This window comes from Colossoma macropomum, unplaced genomic scaffold (assembly GCF_904425465.1).
Source record: "Colossoma macropomum unplaced genomic scaffold, Colossoma_macropomum, whole genome shotgun sequence".
NCBI classification, from domain to species: Eukaryota; Metazoa; Chordata; class Actinopteri; order Characiformes; family Serrasalmidae; genus Colossoma; species Colossoma macropomum.
In genome coordinates, this window is record NW_023494805.1 from 35,310,792 (window position 1) to 35,335,483 (window position 24,692).

General features: G+C 39.0%; 1 protein-coding gene across 1 annotated transcript in view; it reads left to right on the forward strand.

Annotated features, from left to right (window-relative positions):
• The window catches only part of plxdc2 (plexin domain containing 2), a 176,281-nt gene that overhangs the window by 133,931 nt on the left and 17,658 nt on the right, over window positions 1–24,692 (forward strand). Inside the window, exons 10-12 of the mRNA XM_036596551.1 lie at window positions 5,188–5,248; window positions 6,901–7,051; window positions 13,741–13,779. Coding sequence (XP_036452444.1) covers window positions 5,188–5,248; window positions 6,901–7,051; window positions 13,741–13,779 — 251 coding nt within the window. The remainder of the gene's footprint in view (window positions 1–5,187; window positions 5,249–6,900; window positions 7,052–13,740; window positions 13,780–24,692) is intronic.

Consider the following 24,692-nt stretch of genomic DNA (forward strand, 5'->3'; position numbering starts at 1 on the left):
ATGGGCGCTTTTGTTTAGCTGGAGGTTAATGAAACGAGCCGGAATTCAAAGCAATCCCAGTAATTAAAGTCTGTTTTGTCTTTGGCCTGAGGGTGTGTGTATGTGTCTGTGTGTTTCTATGCGTGAAGGCGTCTTCATGCACTGATGACGTATGCAGGCTTCTTGGCCAAGTTTGCCTGTTAACATCTCTAGTCAATAACATGAGCTAGTCCTCTTCAAGCATATTTAAAACCACTTCATCTTGGTTCATTTTCTTGCCTGACTCTGATAACTGAGCATTTTACACCAGGTTCAGATGCAAATTGGACGCACTCTGCCACTATATATAGGCCATGTATATGGAAAAACAAAGCACGCTTCTCTCCCTGCATTGAGGGAGGGCCACACAAAACTGGGTTGGGGTATTGATGTGCAGTTGATTACATATCTCGCTCAAGATACTGACATTTGAGTAACATGCAGTGGCTGGTTTTGTGGAGGCACAAGCCTTGAACACACATTGAAAGAATATTTAGCCCCCGCAAAAGTTGTAAAAATGCAGTTGTATGCAACAGTTTGTGTGCCCATGGTTAACACATTCTCTACAGAGAACACACCTCTGCACATTTTAATGCACCATTGCTGCTTATTTGCTGAATTTAACGTATTGAAAAAAAATAAAATGCACCCTGTCCAAAGTTGTGACACATTTTCTATTTTATATGTGTGCAGGTGGCTGGGGTAAATTGTATCTAACATGCACCAGCCTTTAAAAGCAAGGCTGTCAGAGTGCAAATTGCAATCAAATGCTGACACATTTCCTGTTTAATCAGAAGCAGAAACGCAGCGCTGTTCTTGCAGCACTCCCATGAGACTGTTCAGATTTTCATATTTCATTTCAGCTCCCTGTCTAAATTGTCGTTTCTCTGATTTTCATAGCAGCGCCTATTACTCCAGCTTTTTTACAGGAATCAGAACACTGCTGATATGATTCTGAGCGGTGGTGAGATAAGTGAGTCAGACAAAAAGGTGCTGTAATCAGATTTGTTTATTGGATTTTCCTGTCACACTGATTCTCAGCCCTGTGTAGGGAGGACCACTGAGCCGCAGAGTGTAATCTCCGTCCTGCTCTAACACACCCACAGTATTAACCCCTGAACCTGCAGGCTTAATATTCAGTTATTAAACTTAAGACTTATTATTCAATAGCCACTATTAAATCATTTAATAACTACAAATAAATCATTCAGTAACTACTACTAAATCATTCACTAATTACTATGAAATCATTCAGTAGCTACTATTAAATCGTTCAATAACTACTGTAAATAATTCGGTAAGTACTATAAATGATTCAGTAACTATTTAAATATTTTAGTAACTACTACAAATGATTCAGTGACTACTGTAAATGCTTTAGTAACTACATTGTCTTTCGGTAACTACTATAAGTGGTCCAGTAACTGCTATAAAAGATTCAGTTATGAATATAAAAGATTCATTAACTACTATAAATGATTTGGTGACTACTGTAAATGATTTACTAACTACATGAAGTTTTTCGGTAACTACTATAAATAATTCAGTAACTGCTATAAATGATTCAGTGATGACTATAAATGATTTGGTAACTACGTTAAGTCTTTTGGTAACTACTATAAATAATTCAGTAACTACTATAAATGATTTAGTAACTACTTTAAGTATTTAGGTAACGCCTATTCCAAAAATGATTCAGTAACTACCATAAATGATTCAGTGACTACTGTAAATGATTCAGTGATGAATATAAAAGATTCATTAACTACTATACATGACAGTGACTACTATAAATGATTTAGTAACTACTTTAAGTCTTTTGGTAACTACTATAAATGATTGAGCAACTGCTATAAATGATTCAGTGATGAATATAAAAGATTCATTAACTACTATAAATGATTCAGTGACTTTTATAAATGATTTAGTAACTACTTTAAGTATTTAGGTAACTCCTATTCCAAAAATGATTCAGTAACTACTATAATGATTCAGTGGCTACTGTAAATGATTCAGTGATGAATATAAAAGATTCAGTCATGAATATAAGAGATTCATTAACTACTATACATGAGTTAGTAACTACTTTAAGACTTTAGGTAACTCCAATTCCATAAATAATTCAGCAACTACTATAAATGACTCAGTGACTGTTACAAATGATTCAGCAACTACTGTAAACAATCAGTGACTACCATAAATAATTTGGTAGCTACAGCAAATGATTCAGTAACTATTCATTCTAAAAAAAATAATGAAAACTAATATAACTAATATAAGTAAATAATTTTCAGCAACTTGATAACATCTGCATGAAGTCCTGACTGATGACCATTTTCTAATCGGATTTGTACACTGTTATGCCCCTAACGCAGCTGCAGCTGTTCAGTACATTCCTTTTCCCCTGGTATCATATTGATACTGAACTCCACCAGAACACAGCCAATCCGTTTGCATTTGCATTCATTAATATGCAAATGACACAATGCAACCCGATCACAATTAGGCATTTAGCTGCAGAGCCGAGCGGGATGAAAGCAGAGGCTATTGAAAGCGGGAAAAATTCCAGTGGGAGCAGATTCAGATGCTAGTGATTTCTGCTGGGAATGCCAAACTGACTGACAGACAGACAGACGGGATCGGTCTCACCTCATTGCCTCGACGGGGGGATTGACTTTGTTGTTTACTTGTTTTCATTTGGTTTGATTATGTAAACAGGATTGATTTGGCACAGCGAGCAGTTACTGTGGGGAGCAAGACTGGCCGCTGAGCCAGTGGCAAAAAACTCAATATGATTGCTGGCTGACATTTCTAATAGAGCACTGCACACCAGGATAAGGCTATTATCTGTACAATAACAAAGTGACTCCAGTCACTGGACACGCGCAGACAAACGTGCACACACACACACACACACACACACACTGTTGCTTTGTTAACCTCCTGTGTGGTGACAGGGGTGAGGAGGTGGGTCTCTCACTGCCCTGAATATATCTGTGAGACAGAGAGAGACAGAGAGAGAGAGAGATAGTATGTTTAAGTGGAGAATGTAAGAAGCATGTGAAGAATGGGCAGTGCCTGAAGCAGAAAGGCAGTCAGAGTAATGAGTGTATCAGAGGAGGACATTAACAATGGCCCATATCCTCGCCAGCACAGTCTCATTCTCAGCCAGAGAGAGCGAGCGAGGAAGAGAAAGAGAGACATACATTTTTACTTTCCCACTTTCATTCTTCCCAGCACCTTCCCGCAGTTACATGTTCTTTAGTCTCCCCTGCAGTCTGCATTGAAATTAGGTAGTGGCAGCAATTTTTGCAATTCGAATATCCACATTTTTAATTATTATTTTCTGCATAGATCCATCATTGAGTCATTCACACTGGTCTGATGTGAAATGGTCCATCAGATTTCTTTACAGTGGTGGTGAAGGGAACCAGGGGGCGCAATGTCTACAACATAAATACAGCCCAGCCATTTTATTTACTGTCTAAAATGAACAGTTAACCTACACAGTCTTCTGAGATTTTATATGTAACCCTAATTATGGTAAAATACTGTTAAATCTGAAACAGAAGTTTTCTTTGGGGACTGTTTTACCTTAGAACGCCGTACTTGTACCCCTCCACCATGAATTGATTTAAATATTAAAAAAATGCTTTAGGTTAAAAGCAAATAAAACAATGTCTCAAGCGTAAGGCAGTGTGTTTGCAGCCATTTGATTGCTAACTTTCTATGGGATAGCTTTCAGAGGCATAATGATTTACACATAAATTGTTACAGTATTTTTTATTGCTATGAAGCTAGTATAAGAGGTGATCTGGATCTCATCAGTTGGTTTATGTATTAATTTATCTTTGTGTTTTATGATGGAGTATGTGATGTAACATACTAGTACCAATAAACCTATAGAGGCATAACTCACATAACTTTACACTTTACAAATTTGTCTTCTTTTTGGACCTTTTCGGACCTTCAGTCAACTTACATTAAAAAAAAAAAAAATTAAAATTAAAAGTACAGCTTCGTATAGTAGAGTATAATAAAGTATATTATAGTATATTATAGTATAGTATAGTATAGTGCATAGTGTAGTGTTGTGTAGTATAGCACGACATAGTTTAATTCTGGTCAGTTTCTGGACCATTCATCATTGGTCAGTTTCTGACCACAGGACTGCTGTTGACTAAATATTATTTGGGTGGTAGATCATCCTCAACACAGCAATGACACTGACATGATAGTGTGTGCAGTGCTGATAAGAGTCTATCAGGCAAAGGTGGTGCTGGAGTTTTCACACACATCAGTGTCAGAGTTGAGAGTGGTCCACCATCCAAAATATCCATCCACTAGCTCTTCTTGAAGTTTCAGTCCAGTCCAGAGCTGCTTTTGCTGCGTCTGTTTAATTTTCATTAGAGCCCGTCTTGATTTCATCAGCTGTAGTTTGTGAACTGTTCTGTTACAGTCTAATGCTGCCTCCAGTGACACTGATGGATCCTTCACAACTCCACCACACACATCCACCAACTCACCATTAGCCAGAGCCCAACCCAAATCTCTTAACCTTAACCTATTCTACAGCACAGGTCATTTAGATCTGGCCAGTCTGACCACACTCCAATGTCCTTTCTTTTAAAACCTGAGAAGTTAACCATCTGAAACCCATACTGTTAAAAAAAACTGCTAGTCCTTTTTAAAATAACAGTAAAGGTCTGACAGCAAAATTGCCAACAGAAAGCAATTTAACAACAGTTATTAAATGTAATTATAGTGAAAAAGCTTACATTTCTGTTTTAACCTGTTTTTCTTCCACTTCAGTCATGGTCAGTTCCCACCTGCTGGCTCCCACCCACCCCAGACACTTGGGCTATTTGGCATGAGTGCTGTTACTGGGGGCTGTTATTTCAACCTTGTTTGTGCTTTATTATATTGTTATATGTATATCTATCCTGCTCATCAAATTAGCAATAAACTAGCATATTCTGTCATTGAATCAATAAAGAATCGACTCTTTTTCTCATTGGCTGGAGGCTTTGTCTACTTCAGTGGTATCCGCCCTCATTTTATTGTGTTGGTACGCAGGTGATGCATGGAAGTGGAATTCATTTCTGTACTTATTGGCTTGTTAACAGATTCCTCGTTAACAATGCTAATGATTTTTTATTCTCATTTCAGATGTTCCAGTGGCTTTGATCGCCATCGGCAGGACTGGGTTGACAACAGCTGCCCAGATGAGGTATGTGTGTGAGTGTGTGTGTGAGTGTGTGTGTTCTGTATGTGTGTGTGTGTGTGTGTGTGTGAGCATCTGTTAATGCTCTGTTTGTGCACCTGGCCTGTTGCTGAGGTCTCATGATGAATGACATCATATGTTGAAATCCTGCTTCAATGCATTCCTTTTTTGGTGTTTCTTTCCACATTCTTTCTACATTTAATAACACTACTGATTGTTTTCCTTTAAGGAGCAGAACATTTGTTTGTAGGCTCTGGTGCAAATTGGGAGGGGGGGCAGAGGGGGGCCACTTATGGGATGGTTGTTAAAAAAGAACAAGATATGTTGAGAAAGAGCTGTCAGATATCAGTTATTACATACCTGCCAATTATAGTTTAAAACTCAAATTAAAGCCAAAATATATTGTTTTTCTTTTTTTCTTTTTTTTTTGTTATAGTCAGGAACAACAAAAATAGCAAAAAGAAAGAACTGCTAACCTACCCTGACATAGTTTACTATATTATGATAGTTTGTAGACTTATGCTGTTACACTTATTAATAATCCTTCCTTTTTCTTCTTAATTATCATCATATTTACCATTAATTTGATATTTTATAGTATTGATTTTTATGGTATCTTTGCAAGTGAAATTATCTGAAACTAGTAGATATATCTAACATTCCTCATTGTGAGACTGTCATTAGCCTATTATACAGTTATTTCACTTATTTCTGGACAATTTTTACTTCTTTTAAATACATTTGTTATTCTATTGTATTATATTATAATGTATTATATTATATTATATTATTATATTGTAAGATAATTTCACTTCATAAAATGACTTACAATGTAAATGTAGTTACTTAAAAAGTACAAAAATGTTAATACTATCCTGTTAATACTTTTTTTTTTACTGTTGGCAGATAAAGCATGAGGTATAATATGATAAGTGTAACTTTAAGCATTTAAAATTGAAATGGTAAAAATAAAGTTGTCCTGTCACTGTGTGAATAGATGAATCATTCATGATGACAGATAAATCATTCATAACTATGATACAGAATCATCCAGTTTTTAAATACACCATTGGTCAAAGGTGTGCAGTCTTTTCAGTGATGAATTAGGCTTCAGAAAAATATAGAGAATTAAGTTGCCATCTTAGTCCTGTGCAATTTTATAGCTTTCAAATAATTAGTAGGAAACTGTGAAAAAAGAGAAATACCAAATGTCTTCAGAAAGCTGTTTGTGTTCTCACTGAATGTGTTTGCGATTACTTGGATTGTTAGAAGTATAAAATGCAACCAACTTCTGAGACTGAACTTTGGACGTGTGAAAAATATCCCTCCAGATTTTCTTGAAAAACTTGAAGAATTGAAGCTGTAATAAAGGCAAATGGTGCACATTAAATACTGAAAAAAATACTGTATTATATTTAGTTGTTGTCTAATTTTCTACTAAATATTATGTTTTTTTTCTGACACTGAAAAAAAATGACAAAAAAAATTAAATCAAACAAAAATAATCACATGTAGAATTGTGGGGAAATATTGTATGCATTGAATCTTGTCCTTAAGAAACCATATCAAAAGAGATCATGGTGAGGTCAGAGGGTTAGAACCGTTGTTGTGTGTGTGCTTGTTGTGTTGATGTTTTTGTTTGCTCTTGGTTCTTTCAGACGAAGGATAACACGTGTGACATCAGCACCACTCAGTTCCAGTCCTCCACCGCAGCAGCAGTGACGAAAGCAACCACCAGAAACAGAGCGGCTACAGAGGCAGACTCCACCCAGACCACCTCACACCCCCCCACCAGCGCACCTACCGAAGGTCCAGACACACCTGACACCGTCTCTACACACTCAAACACACCCTGATCTGTTACTCTCTGTTGTCCCTCTTTCACTCTGTCCTTCTCTCTCTCTACCCCCCATCCAAATCTCCCCACAAATCCCCAGATAACTGACCCCATTAAAAGTCCCGCAGTACAAAACATGATGTCTCAAAGAGTGAGAACATCTTAAATATGTATAATATTTCTCATGATGAGATTTTTGTAGGAATATTGTCATATTATTTTACTTATTTCTAGACCTTTTAAACTTGTTTTTAGTCATTTTATCTTATAAAAAGTGTCTTATTCCATTGACAGATCATTTGACTTATTTGAAGTATTATTTTTACAAACAAGTCAAAGGAAATGGAATAAGACACATCTTACCAGATAAAGAGACTTAAAACAAGTAAAAATGCAGACATAGGTTAAATAATCTTATAACATTCTTACAACAGTCTCATCATGAGAAATATTATATTATAGATATATTAACTACATAAAAGATGGTTCTTCAAGCTTTCTTTATTAAAAGAATGGTTCTATTTAGATCCATGAGTTCTATATAGACCCACTTTATGTTTAAATGGTTCTTTGCATGGTGAAATGGTTCTTCAGATTGATGGAAAGTATGTTGAAAATGGTTCTATATAGTACCAAAATTTTAGTTTTTAGGCTTTTTATATTTTTATATAGAATATAAAACATTTGATATTTTGAGCTTTTTTTTTTTGCTGTATGTCAAAAATAAATATAAATTGTGCACTACAGTTTGAAGAAAATTTATGCAATTGAACCAGGGGTGGTCAAACTTCTGCATGTGGCTATAGATCTTGAGGAGGTACAACATTTCTGACCACTGTTATACAGTGAGTTCAGAGCTCTGTCTGCTTGGCCTGGTTCCCTAGTTTCATTCAAACTCTCATTCATCTACCACCAGAGTCTGGCTCAGTAAACAGCACCATATCTATCCTTCTCTTGCCTTCTATCCACTTTTCTGTTGAAAGGTTTATTAAATGTTGTCACAACTGCTAAGTGTAACTGTGGCTGGGTAAGTGTGAGTGTGGATGAATGAAAGGTTACATGGTGTTTCTGTAATGCTTGTCAGTAGAGGCAGAGTCTCTTTAAAGTCTTAAATGTATAGAGCTGATGGGCCAGTCGAGGCGTGGAATGAAAGTGAGGGGAGATTTTTCAAAATAATGCTTGCAGCTACACTTCTAACAGAAACTGTCTCTGTTTTGTCTCTCTCTGTCTTTCCATTTACGTCTTTGTCCCTCGCCCTATTGTTTACAATACACTTGACTGACGAATGCATAGGACTCAAGTTAATTGGAGCGGGCTTTAGATGTAACTGAGAGCGACCAGATTTTTGGTCCTTTATGCTCATCTTTTTTTAATTTATACACCAATCAGCCACAGCAGTAAGACCTCCTCCTTGTTTCTACATTTATTGTCTATTTTATAAGCTCCATTTATCATATAGGAGCACTTTGTAGTTCTACAGTTACAGACTGTAGTCCATCTGTTTCTCTGCGTACTTTGATACTCCATTTTACCTTATTCTTCAATGGTCAGGACCACCACAGGACCACCACAGAGCAGGTATTATTAGTTTGGTGGATCATTCTCAGCTCTGCAGTGACACTGATGTGGTGGTGGTGTGTTAGTGTGTGGTGCACTAGTATGAGTGGATCAGACACAGCAGTTGCTGCTGCGGTTTTGAAAAACCTGCTTTTCTCCCCTGTATGAACCTTGGTCACCCAAGGACCCTAACCATGACCTCTTTCAGAGCTTTCCTTAAAGCTTTCCTTCCCTGAGAAAACTGTGTATATAAGTACGCTCCTCATGGATGCAGTTCACTGTTGTCACTCAGGAATGCATGAAATCTAAGATATGGCTGTTGTAGGGCACTGTTATACGCTGCACTGACAATCTGTTTCTCTCCTGCTGCAGCTGTTAGGAGCGGAAGTGATCAGATCTAGCTAACGCTACGCTAAACTGGACATACGCAGGAGTGTGAAAAAGGCCCATTAGCCTGTTTCTCTCATAGAGTCACAACACATCTCTGTGTCTTACTGAAACATGGTGTTGATTAGTGAATGTTCATAATGACTGTCTCACACTAACTCTGACACACCCCTCAGTGCCTGTAAGGATTAATGCTTTCTAATTGCTGCAAAGCTCATAGACCACTGTTCATCTGAAATGACTGCTTGAACTCAGCACAAAGACACACACACACACACACACACACACACACACACACACATTCACGCACACACACACATACACGCACACACACACTCTTATTAGACTAGATCAGAAAGGATGTGAGATCAAGTTCAGGTCAGAGCTGTGAAAAAAGATGAAAGCCAAGTCTCTCTCTCTCTCTCTCTCTCTCTCTCTCTCTGTTTCTTTCTCTGTCACTGTCCATCTCTGTCTCTCACTCTCTTTTTCTCTCTACTGCTCTCTTTCTTTTCTCTCTCACTCTCCCTCACTTATCTCTCATTTTCTTTCTCTCTTTAAGTCTCTCATTCTTTTTTCTCTCTTTTTCTTCTCTTTCTCTGTCTCTTTCTCTCTTTTCTTTATCTCTCTCATTCCCTCTCTCTTTCTCATTCAGTCTCTCTTTCTCTTTCTCTCACTTTATCTCTCTCTGTTCCTCTGTCTCTCTCTTTATCTGTCTCATTCCCTCTCTCTTTCTCGTTCAGTCTTTCTTGTTCTCTCTGTCTTTCTCTTTCTCTAGATCCATAGACCAAGAGAGAGCTTTTGACAGGGTTGATCATACCTTTCTCTTCAGGACACTGAAGGCTTTTGGATTTGGCCCAAAATTTGTTTCACAGTTTAAACTGTTGTATACTGATGTATATAGCTTGCTGAAAATAAATGGGAGCCTCACAAGGCCTTTCCCTGTAAACAGGGGGATACGCTAAGGCTGTGGTCTCTCTGGACTGTTATATACTATTGCGATTGCTAGTGGCTTTCCGAAAGCAGCTTCACAGAGTCTCAGCCCAAAGGCCCGGCACTGGGAAATGTGTAACCGTGAAACTGACAGCGTACGCCGACGATGTAACAGTTGTCGTTAGAGATGAGAGTGATGTGAAGAGTGTACGTGAGTGCCTTGGAAAATTCCAGGAAGCCACATCAGCAAGGATAAACTGGAACAAAAGCACAGCACTATTATAAGGTCATTGGCTTCAGGAGAGTCCACCTCGGCTCCCTCAGCAGTGCTCCTGGGTTTAAAGTGCTGGGTGTTTTTTTTTTGGGATGGATATATATATATATATATATATATATATATATATATATATATATATATATATATATATATATATGCAGAAGAACTGGGAGGGACTGAGAGAACAGATTCTGGGGAGACTCCAGAGGTGGAAATGGGCTCTGCCTCAGTTATCATACCAGGGAAGAGTGATTAACAATTTTGCAGCCTCAATGATGTGGCACAGGTTAACTGTTTTGGACCTCCCAGTGGATTTACTACATCATGTTCAGAAGGCCTTTGTAGACTTCTTTTGGGATGGGTATCACTACTGATACCACTACTGTATCTGCCCCTGGGTGAAGGAGGCCAAGGGCTAATACAGGTTTTGGCCAGAGTGAAGGCCATGCAACTACAGACTGCACAAAAACTGCTTTTTGGGGAGGACAGCGCTCCTTGGATTAACTTTGCTTTGGTATTACTTTGTAAACTGGGTGGACTGGGCTATGACAAACAGCTTTTTCTATGCCGTGGAATGTTGTAAAGCAAATAGCTGGTTGTGGTTTTTATAGTTCAGTTTTAAATGCATGGGGGCTGTTTGAAGTGACGAGGGGCAATGATGCACATTATGGTCTGGATGAGCCTTTATTTTCTAACCCCTTTCTGCTTCTGCAAGTCCTCCAGTTTAGCTACAGCTTTTACGAAGGCAGGAGTAACATGCATTCGACATCTGATTGATTTGAGGGAGGGAGAGTGGAGATGACTGGTGTTTTAACACAGCAGCACGTTTGTTTTAAATCAGAGAGAGTGATTGGGGCTCTAATCAGTACTTTTAAAGCTTCTTTGTCTCCACCTCTGAAGGCTATTGTGACTGGTGCTCTGGCTGGTGGATTGGCTCAAGTGTTCTTTCCAGAGTTATTTGTCAGCCCTCCTGTCTCAGACCCGGGGTTAGGGAGGGGCAGCCTCTCTATGTGTGGGTTGCAGAAGTTGCCTTTCTCAACAGCCAGTAAGAAGGCATTGTACCAGTGCTGTGTTAAATCCTTGCATTTTCGTGAGCTGAAGGGGAGATGTGACTCCAAATAGAGAGCCCATCTCTCTGTCCTTGAGGGTCTGAGGCCTTCATGGAGACTCCTGTACAAAAGCCCTTTGCCCAAACGTTCAGGAGACCTCCAGTGGAGGATCCTTCGCTGTGCTGTACCTAAGAATGGTTTTGTGTCAGAATTTAACCCGGCTCTTCAACCACTTTGCATTTTCTGTAATAACCCAGATACTGTTTTCCATGCATTTTCCGTCTGTCAAAGACTGATTCCTCTGTTCAAGCTCCTGGACAGGACACTCAGAGGGCTGGGGTTCCTGTTCACCCAGACTATGTTTATTTTTGGCTGTAAAGACTCTAAAGCTCAGTGTTCCAAATGTACTTGGGCTAATTTCTTAGTGGGACAAGCAAAGTTAGCAGTGTGGAAGTCCTTCAGATTGGAGTCTGAAGGGCAGGAGGTGGATGTTTTAAGAGCTTTAGTGGAATCATGCATTAAAGTTGAATTTGTTTTTTACCAAAGTACTCATAATATTTCCTGTTTTGAGAAAAGGTTGTGTGCTGGTCAAAGTGTTGTGTCTGTTAATGATATGGGTGTGATATCATTCCATTGGTGAATCTTTGTGAATTGGTGAATTTTCTTTGGGGATCCTCATTATTATTAATATAACCACTAGCTCTTTTCTTTACTCTAACATGTGAAATCTCTTAATTCATAATGCTTCAATAAAGGGGTTTAAAAATCAAAGTCTCTCTCTTTCTCTTACTGTCACTCTCTCTGTCTCTCTCACTCTCATTTTCTGTCTCTCAGTTCAGTTCTATTCAATTCAAGGTGCTTTATTGGCATGACAAATAATGCTACACAGTCTTTTTTCTCACCTGCTCTCTCTTTCTCTCTGTCTTTCTCTCTTTCTCTCTCTTATCTCTCACATTCTTTTCTCTAAGTCTCTCAATCTTTTTCTCTCTTTCTCTGTCTCTCTCATTCTCTTACTCTTTCTATCTCTCTCATTCCCTCTCTTTCTTGTTGTCTGTCTCTTCCTCGATCTCTCTCTCTTTCTCTCTCTATCTCTCTTTCTCTCCGTTTTTCTCTCTCTCCTACTGTCTCTCTTTCTCTGTATCTCTTATCTCATTCTTTCTCTCATTCTCCTTCCCTCTCTTTATCTCTCTCAATCCCACCTCTCTCTCTCTCTCTCTCTCTCTCTCTCTCTCTCTCTCTCTCTCTCTCTCTCACACACACACACACACACCTTTGCCTTTATCCCTGGATCTCTCTCCAGTCACCTCAGTGATAATCTGTTTCATCCATTTTACAGTGTAAACCTCTTCTTACCTCACACACACACACACACACACACACACACAGAGAGAGAGAGAGAGGAGGTTCTTATAAACTGCACACACATGCAGAATGTCTGGAGCAGGTAGAAGAAGACAGAATGCAGGATGGAGTGAAATTAATTTTCAGTGAGTAAACTCCACTCTGAGATTATTTCAGTTTCAGGGCCGGGCTGCGCTGGAGTTAAAGATACAGAGAACCAAGATCAATAGATTTAAAAAACATACACTCTCATATGCACGCTGCAGTGACTTCAGAATCGCTATAAAATCCATGGCGTGCGTGTGTGTGCACGTTGAGGCTGAACAATTAATCATTTTTAATCTAAATAGTGAAAGAGTATGATTTTCAAACTGCACACGTTTCAGTTTTAATGATAGCTGCTGTAGTGACTTGCCAGGAAACTAGTTAACTAATAACAGAGCTTTAATCTCACTTACTTCCAGTACATCAGCATTATTTTTGCGCTGGCCTCATTTCACTGCTTCCTCTGGTCTCTATGCCACTCTTCACTCAGACAGGTGACAGATAAGGGGAAAAACCAACACAGAGTGTCTCAGTAAGGTGCTGGGCTACATCGAGCTGCCAGAACAGCGTCAGGTCTGTGGAACTGTACTGGAAGGGTGGAACACTGTTCTTCATGGCTTAAGCAGCGTATATACAATCATGGTGAAAAGTTTTGCATCCTGGCTGTCATTTTTAACGGAGCTGCTGTTTGCCGTCCAGCATGGAGCTACACGTTACTCAAGTACAGGGCTGAGAGTTAAATGTGTTGAACTTTGACCCCACACTGCACTGACCCTCACTGACGTACTGCATCCAGTATAAGTCATTTGAATATATATATATATATATATATATATATATACATATACAATTCTCACCAAAAGTGCTTGGTGATTTTGTGTGTATGTGTGTGTGTGAGATGGGATTGGGGTCTGTTCTCCGTCCTGCACTGATTAGTTTGTTGGGTAAAAAATATATAATAGTAGCTGCTGAAATTATGCTTTTTCATATTTTAACTCTCTCTATCTCTCTCTCTCTCTCTCTCACTCTCTCTCTCTCTCTCTCTCTCTCTTTCTGTTCTTTTCTTCTCTCACAGATGACACCAAGATTGCTCTTCATCTCAAAGACAATGGAGGTAGGATCTCACCAATCTTACCATCTGTAGTGTGTGTGTGTGTGTGTGTGTGTGTTCACTCTGACATTTCAGCGTGCCACAAAACACCAGAAAAAGAAACAGTCTTGACCTCCTGATGCTCAGAGACACAACACCATAAACGAGCATGTCTGTGTGTGTGTGTGTGTGTGTGTGTGTGTGTGTTGGAGAGTGAATTGCAGCTCCAATCCCTTTTCCATCTCCTTCTGAGGCACAGAGCCAGTTCATTTCCTCACACATTCCTTATCATACCTTCCTCTCTCTCTCTCTCTCTCTCTCTTTCTTTCTCTCTTTATTTTCACCTTTTTTCTCTCTCTCCCTCTCTGTTGTTCTCTATAGTTTTTTCTACTGCTTTTTTCTCTCTTTTCAGTTTGTTATCTCTCTCTCTCTCTTGCTCTCTCTCATTTCATCTTTCTCTCCACCTCCTCCTTTCATCTCTCATCCATTTTTTCTCTCTCCGTCTGTCTTTTTTGCTTTCTCTCCTTTCTGTCTTCTGTCCCTGTTTTATCTCTCTTTCTGTCTCTCTCTCCCTCATATTTTTGCTTCTCTCTCTCTATCTCTCTCTCTGCTTTTTGTCCATCTCTTCTCTTTCTCTCCTTTTCTTCCCTCTTTCTCTCTCCGCTCTCTCACATTTAGTCTTTCTCTCCACCTCCTTCTCACACACTTTCCTTTCTCTCTCCTTTCTTTTTCTCTTTCTTTCTGTCTCTCCCTCCCTATTAAATATCCCTCTCTCTATCTCTATCTCCCTCCTTTCTCTCTCTCTCTCTTTCTCTTTTCTCTCTCTACCTACTGTTTGTCTGTCTTTTCTTTTTCTCTCCACTTTCTCTCTCCCTCTCTCTCTTTTCCTCTCAGCGCCCCTCTCTGCTCTTCTTCTCACTCTCTCTCTCGCTCTTTCTCTGTTGTTTCTGTGGAAGTGTGAGTGTGATGGAGCTCATGTGGTTTTGATTTGGAGTGCACTCAGAGTTTCCTTCACTCTGAAGCAGCAGGCTGGAAAGCAGGAGAACTTTTTATCATTAAAACAGAACAATGCACTGGCGGCCAGATCAACAGCACTGCCAAAATAAGCCTAGTCGCTGTCTGATTCTCCACTAACCCAGATAACGGACAGATACAGGTTACTCAAGTCATAAAGTTGGTTGTGGAGTCAGAGCTGTTCTTAAAGGGCCACCCTCACCGACATTAACATTCGACACATTTTTATCTTGCTTTCAGTCAACTCACATTCCTTTGGCTTTATCCTCTTCCTGTAAAGCCAACTGAGAAAGCTACTGAGGGTCTCGCCATCTAGGGGTTTGATATTTTTCAGAGTTTGTACCAGCTTAAAGGGACAGTTCTCTTATTTTTCACTTATGAATTCTTGCATTTTCTTTGTTTATTCTTGCATGCACTGCAGTGTTTTTGTGTTCATTGACTAGTCCTACAGATATAGACTAATCAGCTTATGCTACTCAGGATGACTCCATTCAGTGATAAATCCTCATTTGCATTTTGAATGCACCTCTCCTTCTTCTATAGCAAGCCATGCACCCTCTCAGCATTTGGTTTACTCATGCACAAATACACTAGACCAGGGCTGCCCAAGATGTTTTATTGGGCCCACCAGAAAGGTACCCTAATTCCACCCCCTCAAACACTGGCACAGAAAACCTGTTTTCATACTACATATTGTTTTTATTTTCCTTTTGTAATTGTTTTTTTGGAAATATTTTAGTCACAAAATAGTAGGGTGATGTTGTAAAATACATTTTTAAAAACTCATTTTGGAACCCACCTGTAGTCGTATGCGAAAGTTTGTGCACCCCTTGTCAAATGACGTGTTTTTTTTATTTTCTAAGTGAAAATAAGTTACATGTCCTCTACAGAGAACATACTTCTGCATGCTTTTGTACACCATTACTGTTTATTTGCTGAATTTAACATATTGGAAAAGGAATTAAAACATAAAATGTGTATGTGCCAAAGTTATGGTACATTTCATATGTTGTTTTATTTTTCCACTATGTTAAACTCTGCATATGAAGAGCAATTGTGCACTGAAAATTGCATTTCACTTACAAAATCAACAAAACATGTAATTTGACGGGGGGTGGGGTTCAATCTTTTGCACATGACTTTACCTTCTCTATCTGTATACTGTTTCATCTTTTTGGCCCTCAGCCCACCACAGCCATTGCACTTTGGCCCCCCAAGACAAAAGTTTGGGCACCCCTGCACTGTACATTTGAAATCCTGTAAGCAGTAACTGGCCACTTTATCAGAAACCCCTACCTTTCTATGCAGTTAGAGACTGTATCTCTTGACAAACAGTTAGTCAACCTCTAACTCAGAAGTCTTCAAATCTGGACCTTTGATAAAGTTTCCAGTCCTGGATTTTGTAATCACTGGTACACTCCTAAAAAGGTGGTTCTTCAAGGGTTCTTTGGTAAAGACAATGGTTCTATACAGAATCATAAACACTCAAAGAACCATGTTTAAATGGTTCTTAGCATGGTGAATGTGCTGTAGATGGTTATAAATAGAACCTTTTTGAAAATGGTTCTATATAGCACCTGAAAGGGTTCTTTTATTCTTACAAACGTGACATCGTAACAATAGCAGAACCCCTTTTGGTGCTATATAGAACTATATACAGCAGATTCTCTATCAATCTGAAGAGCCATTTCACCATACAAACTTTTCAAACATGCAAATGGTTCTTTATGTGTTCATGGTTCTATATAGAGCCATTGTCTTTACTAAAGAACCCTTGAAGAACCATTTTTTTAAGAGTATAGTTAACTGAACTGCTGGTGTGTCTGATTGGCCACTACCAATGATTACAAAATCCAGGACAGGAAACTGGATTCAGGACCTGTATTTGAAGACCTCTGCTATACTCCTTCATCAGTGGTCAGTTTCTGACCATAAAGCTGTTTTTGTCTAGATATTTTTGGGTATTGGCCCACTCTCAATCTAGCAGTGACACTGACATGTAAAAACTCTATGGTACCATATTACTACCGTGTCAGTGTCACTGCTGCATTGAGAAAATTTCACCACCCAAGTAATATCCGGTCCTGTGGTCAGAAAGTGACCAATGATGAATGGGTTAGAGAAGAGCTGGTAAATTGTGCACTAACACATGGTCTACAGTCTGTCCACCTGTCATTGTGGAGCTCCTAAAGTGGCCAGCGAGTTTTAATATGAGTCAGGGGTTCCACATAAAGTACATGGTTTGTACTTCTGTGTCATAGTGTGATTTGTTTTTGTTCCTGCTTAGCACATGTAATTAGTTGTAATTATTGTTTATTGCTGTTAATGTCAGACTTTGAACATTAAGACGAGGCTGGAGAAACCACTTTACCCCAGGAGTAGTACTGCTGAGCCAGAGTGTATGATGGAAGCCGTCTGTCATATTGGTGCTAGCAACTTATTTTAGATAAAGTCTTAAAAATGCAAATGGTTTACTGAAAGTTTATCTGAGGTAGGCAGGAGGTGCAGGTAAAGGGCCCAGAAGTGGAAATGAGTCAGGTTTTCCTTTGCGATTGCCACTCAGCTTTGACAGAACTCCTGGCTTTGGAAGCTTGTGCTAGTTCCCATAGTGCACATTATAATTAGAGACAGTTTCACTTTGTGCTACACTTACAGTGCTGTTTGCCTCGCTAGCTCACCTCTGCTGCAGAGGACTGACTGTTCTCACAAATCCCATTACCCTTCTGTGCCGTGCGCGTGTGTGAGGAAGAACAGAGTCTGGAGAAATGTGTGCAGGGAAAGTTGTAGTAAGGTAGAGTGATGCTATGTCTGCTTAGCGTGGGATCATGTCCACCCAGAAGAAAGAAATATCATCTCTTAACCTCATGTACTTTTCCAAGACACGGGTAACCCCTTACAATCCCAGGGTTATTACATGCTAAGGCTTATTATTCAGTAACTACAGGGGCTTCTGTGCAAAATGATTGAGCTATTCTTAGTTTATAGAAGTGTGTAGTAACTTTGGGCCAGCCAGTGGGCGCTGGCCTTTTGAGGGGTTAAGTCCTGTTTGAAATCAGAATGAGAGATTAGCCATTTTCTCCTGTTTCTGAAATTTTGGGATACAACCCTTGGATTTTCTCACTTTGATAAAAATATTGTCTCACATATGGATTAACTCTGTTGTGTCTTACTCGTCTCACCCCAGTCTTAGCTGGATAATATTTCCCTAAGACTATACGGTACCGGTTCAACTCGTCTCTGCTCGTCATTTTTGGTGTTCCATTAGGCAAACCTGGTACCTGGTACTTTTTTGGTATCACCTCCGTCGAGGTTCCAAATGAGCTGAGCCAATAGAAGCCGGTAGAAAAACTGCAGACTGCTGATTGGTGAAAGAGAATCATCACTATCACTCTAAACACATATGCTAATGTTAGCGCAGGTTAGCGTACACTCTTGCGTCACCATTTAAGCAACCAGAATCGTCAAATCCTTTGAATTCTGATGCAATTTTCCCAAACTCTGATTTTTTTCAGCAGCCTTTTGTCTTGCTGCCGTCAGCCTCTTCTGAACAAAATTTCTCCTTCACGTTACAGCAGTTTCATGTGGTATCGCTATGATGACCAGTTACATTGAGGGGGTATTATATCTGCAGGGGGAAAGGAAGTAGCTGATACCAAAAGAGTAGAGTTGAGTCGAGTTGAGCTGTACCATGTGTTTAAAAAAGCGCCATCATATATCTCTGATCTCTATATCACGGAACCCTTTCAGCAGTCTATCAGTGTAGAAGAAGAACTCATGCTTTCTCATTCATCACTAGAACCTCTTACAGTGAAATGCTTATGCTAATCTCCTCTTTTCTCCTAAAGGGAGTTTAGGAGAAAGAATTGAAAAATCAATGAACCTTTATTGATACAATATTGAGATCTACTTTATTTCTGAGACAATCTTAAGAAAAAGACATTTCTTCCTCTGGGCAAGTAGGGCTATAGTATAGTTCATTAAGGAACTAACTTTCATCAACCTTTTCCATTGTTTTTGTCCCTGCTTTCCTTCTTTTTCATCTATCTGTCATGTCCATCTCTCCAGTCTCTAACCTTGAGAAGTGCAGGGAGCAGTATTCAGCGCTAAAAAGATTAGCAACAGAGCTAAGCGATAAGAGATGGCTGCCCGAAGGACGCTACCTCAGCCCCAATAAAGCTGCTATATGGGGCTATTTTCTCTGCCACTGTAATAAAGCTGGAGGCAGACATGTGGGAGCATTCTCATCAGCATTATGAGATTGCCTGCTGTGAGGAGGATTTGAAGAGATGAAGGCGGGGGGGTCAATAGCAGGGAACACTGTGCGGGAGATGCTAGTTTACCTGCTTAGCTTCTGGCTCAAGAGCCATTAAGCACAATTGCAACAAACATGCTACAGCTCAATGCTAATTCTATTCATCTTAACATTATGAGATGGTCTGTCTGCACCAGAGGAGGTTCTGTAATGTAATTCATAAGGGATTTAGCTGATTCATGTATACATAAATTACCCAGTTTACCACAGATAGCCCATATTTAAATATGATAAAAGTTAGCAGCATGTTTTTATATGGCCCAAATACAAATAGACAAATGTGACTAATCCATGATAGAGATATACTGGTATTTCTAAATGGAAAACCTTGAGAGCCTACTATGATTTCTGGGAATGATATATTACTTAAAAATGTAAGAATTACTTGTCTGTAATTTTTAGTTCATGTGAGTATCATCTTGTTTGTAGTATTTAAATTGTGCAAGTATTGTAGTAATACTTTTATTTCATTTGGTTTGAAAAAAGCAATACGATCTTGAAGGAAAATTATCCAATCAGGATTGTTTTTTTCTGTAGTGTCTATGTAGATTCAGCCAAGAAAGCTCTTCCATTAAATAGGCCTTCAGGAGCTGGACCAATTGCCTAATATGCTAGGTTAACTGCCAACATAATGAGAAACTGACAGAGGAATCAACCAATCAGGTTTTGACTTTGAATTGTTTGAACAAATTTCATGAGAAAAAATGTCACTCTAGCCTGTGAGCCAAAGTTCAAAGTTGGCTCGTGAGTTTATCTGATTTGGCCCACCAAAAAGATATCCTAACCATACCCCCTCACCCACTGAGAGAACAAACTTATTACATGTTTTTTTCCTTTCTACATTTGTAATTTTCTTTTGTCTTTTTGGCCCTTTGGCCCACAACACACCTTTACTGTCCAATGCAAAAAACCCTTGCTGTAGACCTTCTGGAAGTCCTAGATATAACACTGAATGTGAATATGAGAAGGAGCCTAACCAGGTTTCACCTACCACAGCTTTATGCCAGGATTCTTTACTGAGGGAGTCAGTTGTGAAACTGCAACATGCAAGGTAAAATACATGTTAATGTTTGTTACAAGCTTCAAAAACAATATGCAATGGCTTTTTAAAGCCTGAAGTGTCCATGTTTAATCAAGACAGGCCAAAAAATGTTCATGTGCAGCAGCCTTAGTATGTTAACACTAACATACTATTAGAAATCCCACAGGGAAGCTAGCAGAAATTAGCACTGCCAACAAATTGTTATTTACCTTTTTTACCAATTGTTGATATTTATGGCCCAAAGGAAAGGCCTACCAATAAAAGTCAATGATTTCATTTTCCTTCACCTACTAATGAGGCCTTCACCAAGATGTTAAAGCTAATAGTAGGCCATGTATTCAGGACAAAAGAACTGTGTCAGGTTGTGCTCTTCTGGCTGTCAGAAAGAGGTATTGTTTTCTATAAACAGGTTTTATTACAGTGAGTTCATTTTGAAGTACACTACTATTACTAAGGAAGCTTTGGGATCAGCCAATCACAGAAAGCCATTTAACGTGGAATTATTATTGCGAGACTATCAGCACTGCAGATTCATTCTGGATTAAAATCATGGAAGTTGTCAGTAAGGACTCAAATTACAGTTTGTCCCCTGGTAAAACTAATTCAGCTCAAACAGCGCTAAACATGAGGACTTTTATTCTAGTACTTAACATAGTCTTCAATTATGTGCTCTGTTCACACATGTGACAATGATAGATATGCATTTTTTGTCCTAACCTGCTACACAGATTCCAACAAGCTAACTGCAGGCCTGGAATGGCAGTTCCATCCATAAGAAAGAATCTTTTTCTAGGTAAATTAAGGAAAAGTCTTGCATTTCCAGGCTGAATATGAAATTAACTTTAACTTCAGAAAGTCTTAGAAGAGTGTAACCTCAAAAAGAGGTCATGAGGCATCTAAAGTTTGCTGAAAGCAAAAAAGTAGAGCTGATAAATTAATGTGCTTTTTTTCTTCTTTTCCAGCACAAAGGAAAAATGAGAATAAAGTAAATGCATTAATGTAATTGATCATGTACTCTTTTTTTGGTGTGTGTCCAAGTTTAGACATCTCAGGCAGTCTAGTGAGTCCTGGCAAAACGGGCTTATTTAAAATAATTGGATTGAGACAAATGATTGTAGTTATATATGGGAGTAGTTTGTCATGCTATTTGGAATAATTGGATTAAAACAAATGAACATGTTTATAACTCATCGTAGCAACAATTTGGAGTTGTCATATGCTTGTGTTTGTTTGTGTTACATTGCACTGCTATTGTAGACGTTACTGTTGTAATGTGTCTTTATTAAGGCATGTATGGAGGACAGTTTAGGGAATTATCTGTTCCTAAAGCAGGAACAACAGTGAAGAATGAATGTGCTATAAGTATGTGGTGGCATCACCAGGCAGTGAGATGCACATCTACAGACAGTCACATTTATCTTGACCCACTGAGCATGTCATTGTATGTTAGCACCGCAGTACACAATCTCACATACATTCCCGAGCCATTTCCAGCATTTTCCTGCAGGTACCCTTGTAACTCCATATTTAATACTTCAATTTTTGCTAGACTATTACACAATTAATTACATAGTGAATTACATCTACATTCAATTAACATTTCGAGTCCACAATTCTGACGTTTTTTCCATCTGTTTTGATGTGAAGATATGACACAGGCAATGTTCAGACTACAGGTTTGAACTATTTACTGCTCAAATATGATTATGCTGTTTGTTGTTTACACTGGCCCTTATTCATCAAAGTTGCGTACGATCATGAAATGAGCAAATTCCAATTTATAGACAGTTTTGTTGTTCGTTTCATCTTTGGCATATCTATGCGATCAAACCTCACGTCTGGTAGGAGTGTGTGTGACTCGAGTGTAATAGTTTAACAACCTGAAGAAAATGCTTGATTTGTGGATAACTAACTGAAACTATTATCAATATCATCTATAATATCAATACAAATATGATGTTGGAAGAGAGTGAAACATAGGGGTGGCCATGACCTGCTGCGAGAAAGTACTCTTTATTGACATACCAATAGAAAACGCACATACAAAACACACACAACAACCCCACTAGTACCCCGCCAGTATAAGTTATTTTACAAAAATAATCACACTGCACAAACACATCGTTATACCAACACAATATTTTGTTTATTTCACATTTTATTCTTTCCAGTCATTGCAATTTTAACACTATGACGTTTGGTCAGTAGGGGGAGTAGTGCGTTCACTGCTCCTCAAACTCCGCCTTTTAAAACAGCCCTTGGCTCACGAGCTGCTGAATGCTGTTGTTTTAGTGGCTCCCTACTGAAACATTGTTATGATTTAGAGCCTGTCTTATATAAATGATATGCAAATGAGGTGCTGGTAGGCTGGCACTTGATTTTACTTTAATCTCTGCTTGTTTTTCACGTCATGTAAAGGTTTCATGACTAGCGGGGTGGTTCATACATCATTAAAGGCAGTCAAATCTGCACTCTTTTTGCATAACTTTGATGAGTAAAGGCCAGTATATTTTTAATGTGGTGTATATCTGACAATCTAAACAGATCTTGCTCCAGAACTGTCCCACAGACGTATACCTTTCCTGACCCATATACCTTTCCTTACGATTAAGAGACCCTTTTCATGCAAAAATGAGACTTCAAAATGAGCCTTGAACTTGAAGGATAAACAGCAGACACTAAAACAACCACTTTGAACAAAGTTTACAGAAAAAATGAAAAGGTGAATTTTTTTTTTTGTTTTAATTATGGAATTCGACCAGAGAAATGAAGCTCAGTTTCTTTCGTTTACCTGCCTTGAAGAAGAAAGCTAGCAATGGGAAGCAAACTCACACAGATTAGAGGTCTTTACTGGTTAAAGACACTTGATCTGTGTGAAGCCCCTTTACCTCTTTTGATTCGATCTTTTTTTCCCCAAATATCCTTGAAGTAAACCTGATTTTGAAAAGCTGTTTGACTTCCCTTGTTAGACATGTTCAAAACTACAGAAAAGGCCCTGTTTGAGCTGGATTAGTTCTTTCAGGGGAGGAACTGTAATTTAAGTGATTACTAATTTAAATGAGATGCATGATTTTAATCCAGTATGAATCTGCAGTGTGGATTTTTTTGCAAGTCGCACAGTAATAATTCCATGTTGAATGGCTCTCTGTGGTTGGCTGAACTCAGAGCTTCCTCAGTAATAGTCGTCTGCTTCTCACTGAACTCACTATAATAACAAGACCCATTTATAGACAACAAGACCTCTTTTTGACAGCCAGAAGAGCAAAACCTGACACAGTTCTTTTGTCCTCAATACAGGCCCAATATAAGCTTAACATTGTTGGTGAAGGCCTCGTTAGTAGGTGAAGGAAAATGAAATACTTGTACCAATTGAAATACTACAAAATGCTGTGGCGATTCGTAATTGCTAGAGCTAGGCCTTTAGTTTGGGCCATTGACATCAAGACAAGGAAAAAACAGTTTGAAGACTGAGTTGGTTTGACTTAAAAGTCCCATAAATTAACCTGACCCTACAGATAGAGGCTGAACATTACAAGCTGAGTTTAGATTGTTCTAAGCCACAGTAAGACCTACAGGTTAGCTTTGGCTAAACTGTGTGGGAAGTAGAACTAAACCACCCACAAACTGTGATTGTGGGTTATTGTGAATGCAAAGCTTAGCGAATCATGCTGTGAATCAGTAGAGTTTCTGAGGTTGTGTTTGACAGAAAGGGTTAGTATTGTTTAGAAGTTGTTTAGAAAGCATTTTGATGTGTGTGTGGGTGTATTGTAGACATGTATTTAGCTCTTTATGGAGACCAAATGTTTTCATCTGGCAGCTCCCTGCAAGGACAGTGTTTATGTACATCTATAAATTTAAGTTTTTATTCCTGGGGTTTGTGGCTTGGTCAGTGGCCATTGCTCAGCTGAAGTAATTAGCTGCACTCATGCAGGTATACAATGGAAATACCCCACCAAGACAGGAATACAAACTGATACAGTGCTGCTTCTGTGGTTGTGTTTCACAGAAGTTTTTGTAATGCTTGAGGAGCAGTGTGTGTATGTGTGTGTATATGTGTGTGTGTGTGTGTGTGTGTGTGTGTGTGTGTGTGTGTGTGTAATAGAGAAAAAGATCCTTCAGGAAGCTCCAGGCCTTGCCCTGATCACTGCTGCAGCTGTGTAGAGGTCAGAGAGATACTGCAGATCTCTCTCTCTCACTCTCTCTCTCTCCCCCTCTGTCGCTGTGTGTCTCTCTCTCAGTATTTTTCTCCTGAGCAGATGGCTGTGCTGCTTTCCAGAGAGCAGGGAACAGGCTCTTCTGCAGGAAGTTGTGTCCTAGTTCCACTTTCTTGGCATTCTGTTTATGTTCTCGTGAGAAATGCTGTGGCTCAATCGATCTGGCGTGGACGCATGTCTGGAAACTTGTTTTAAAAACTTCTGCCTAACTCACATAACCTTTCATTCCACTCTCCCCACGTTAGCTGCTCGTGTTGAGGTCTCATGGCACTAGTACTTGTAGCAGTAGATGTGTTGTATACAGTCAGTTAGCAATTATTTTAAACAAGAACGTTATATATACCGTACTGTACAG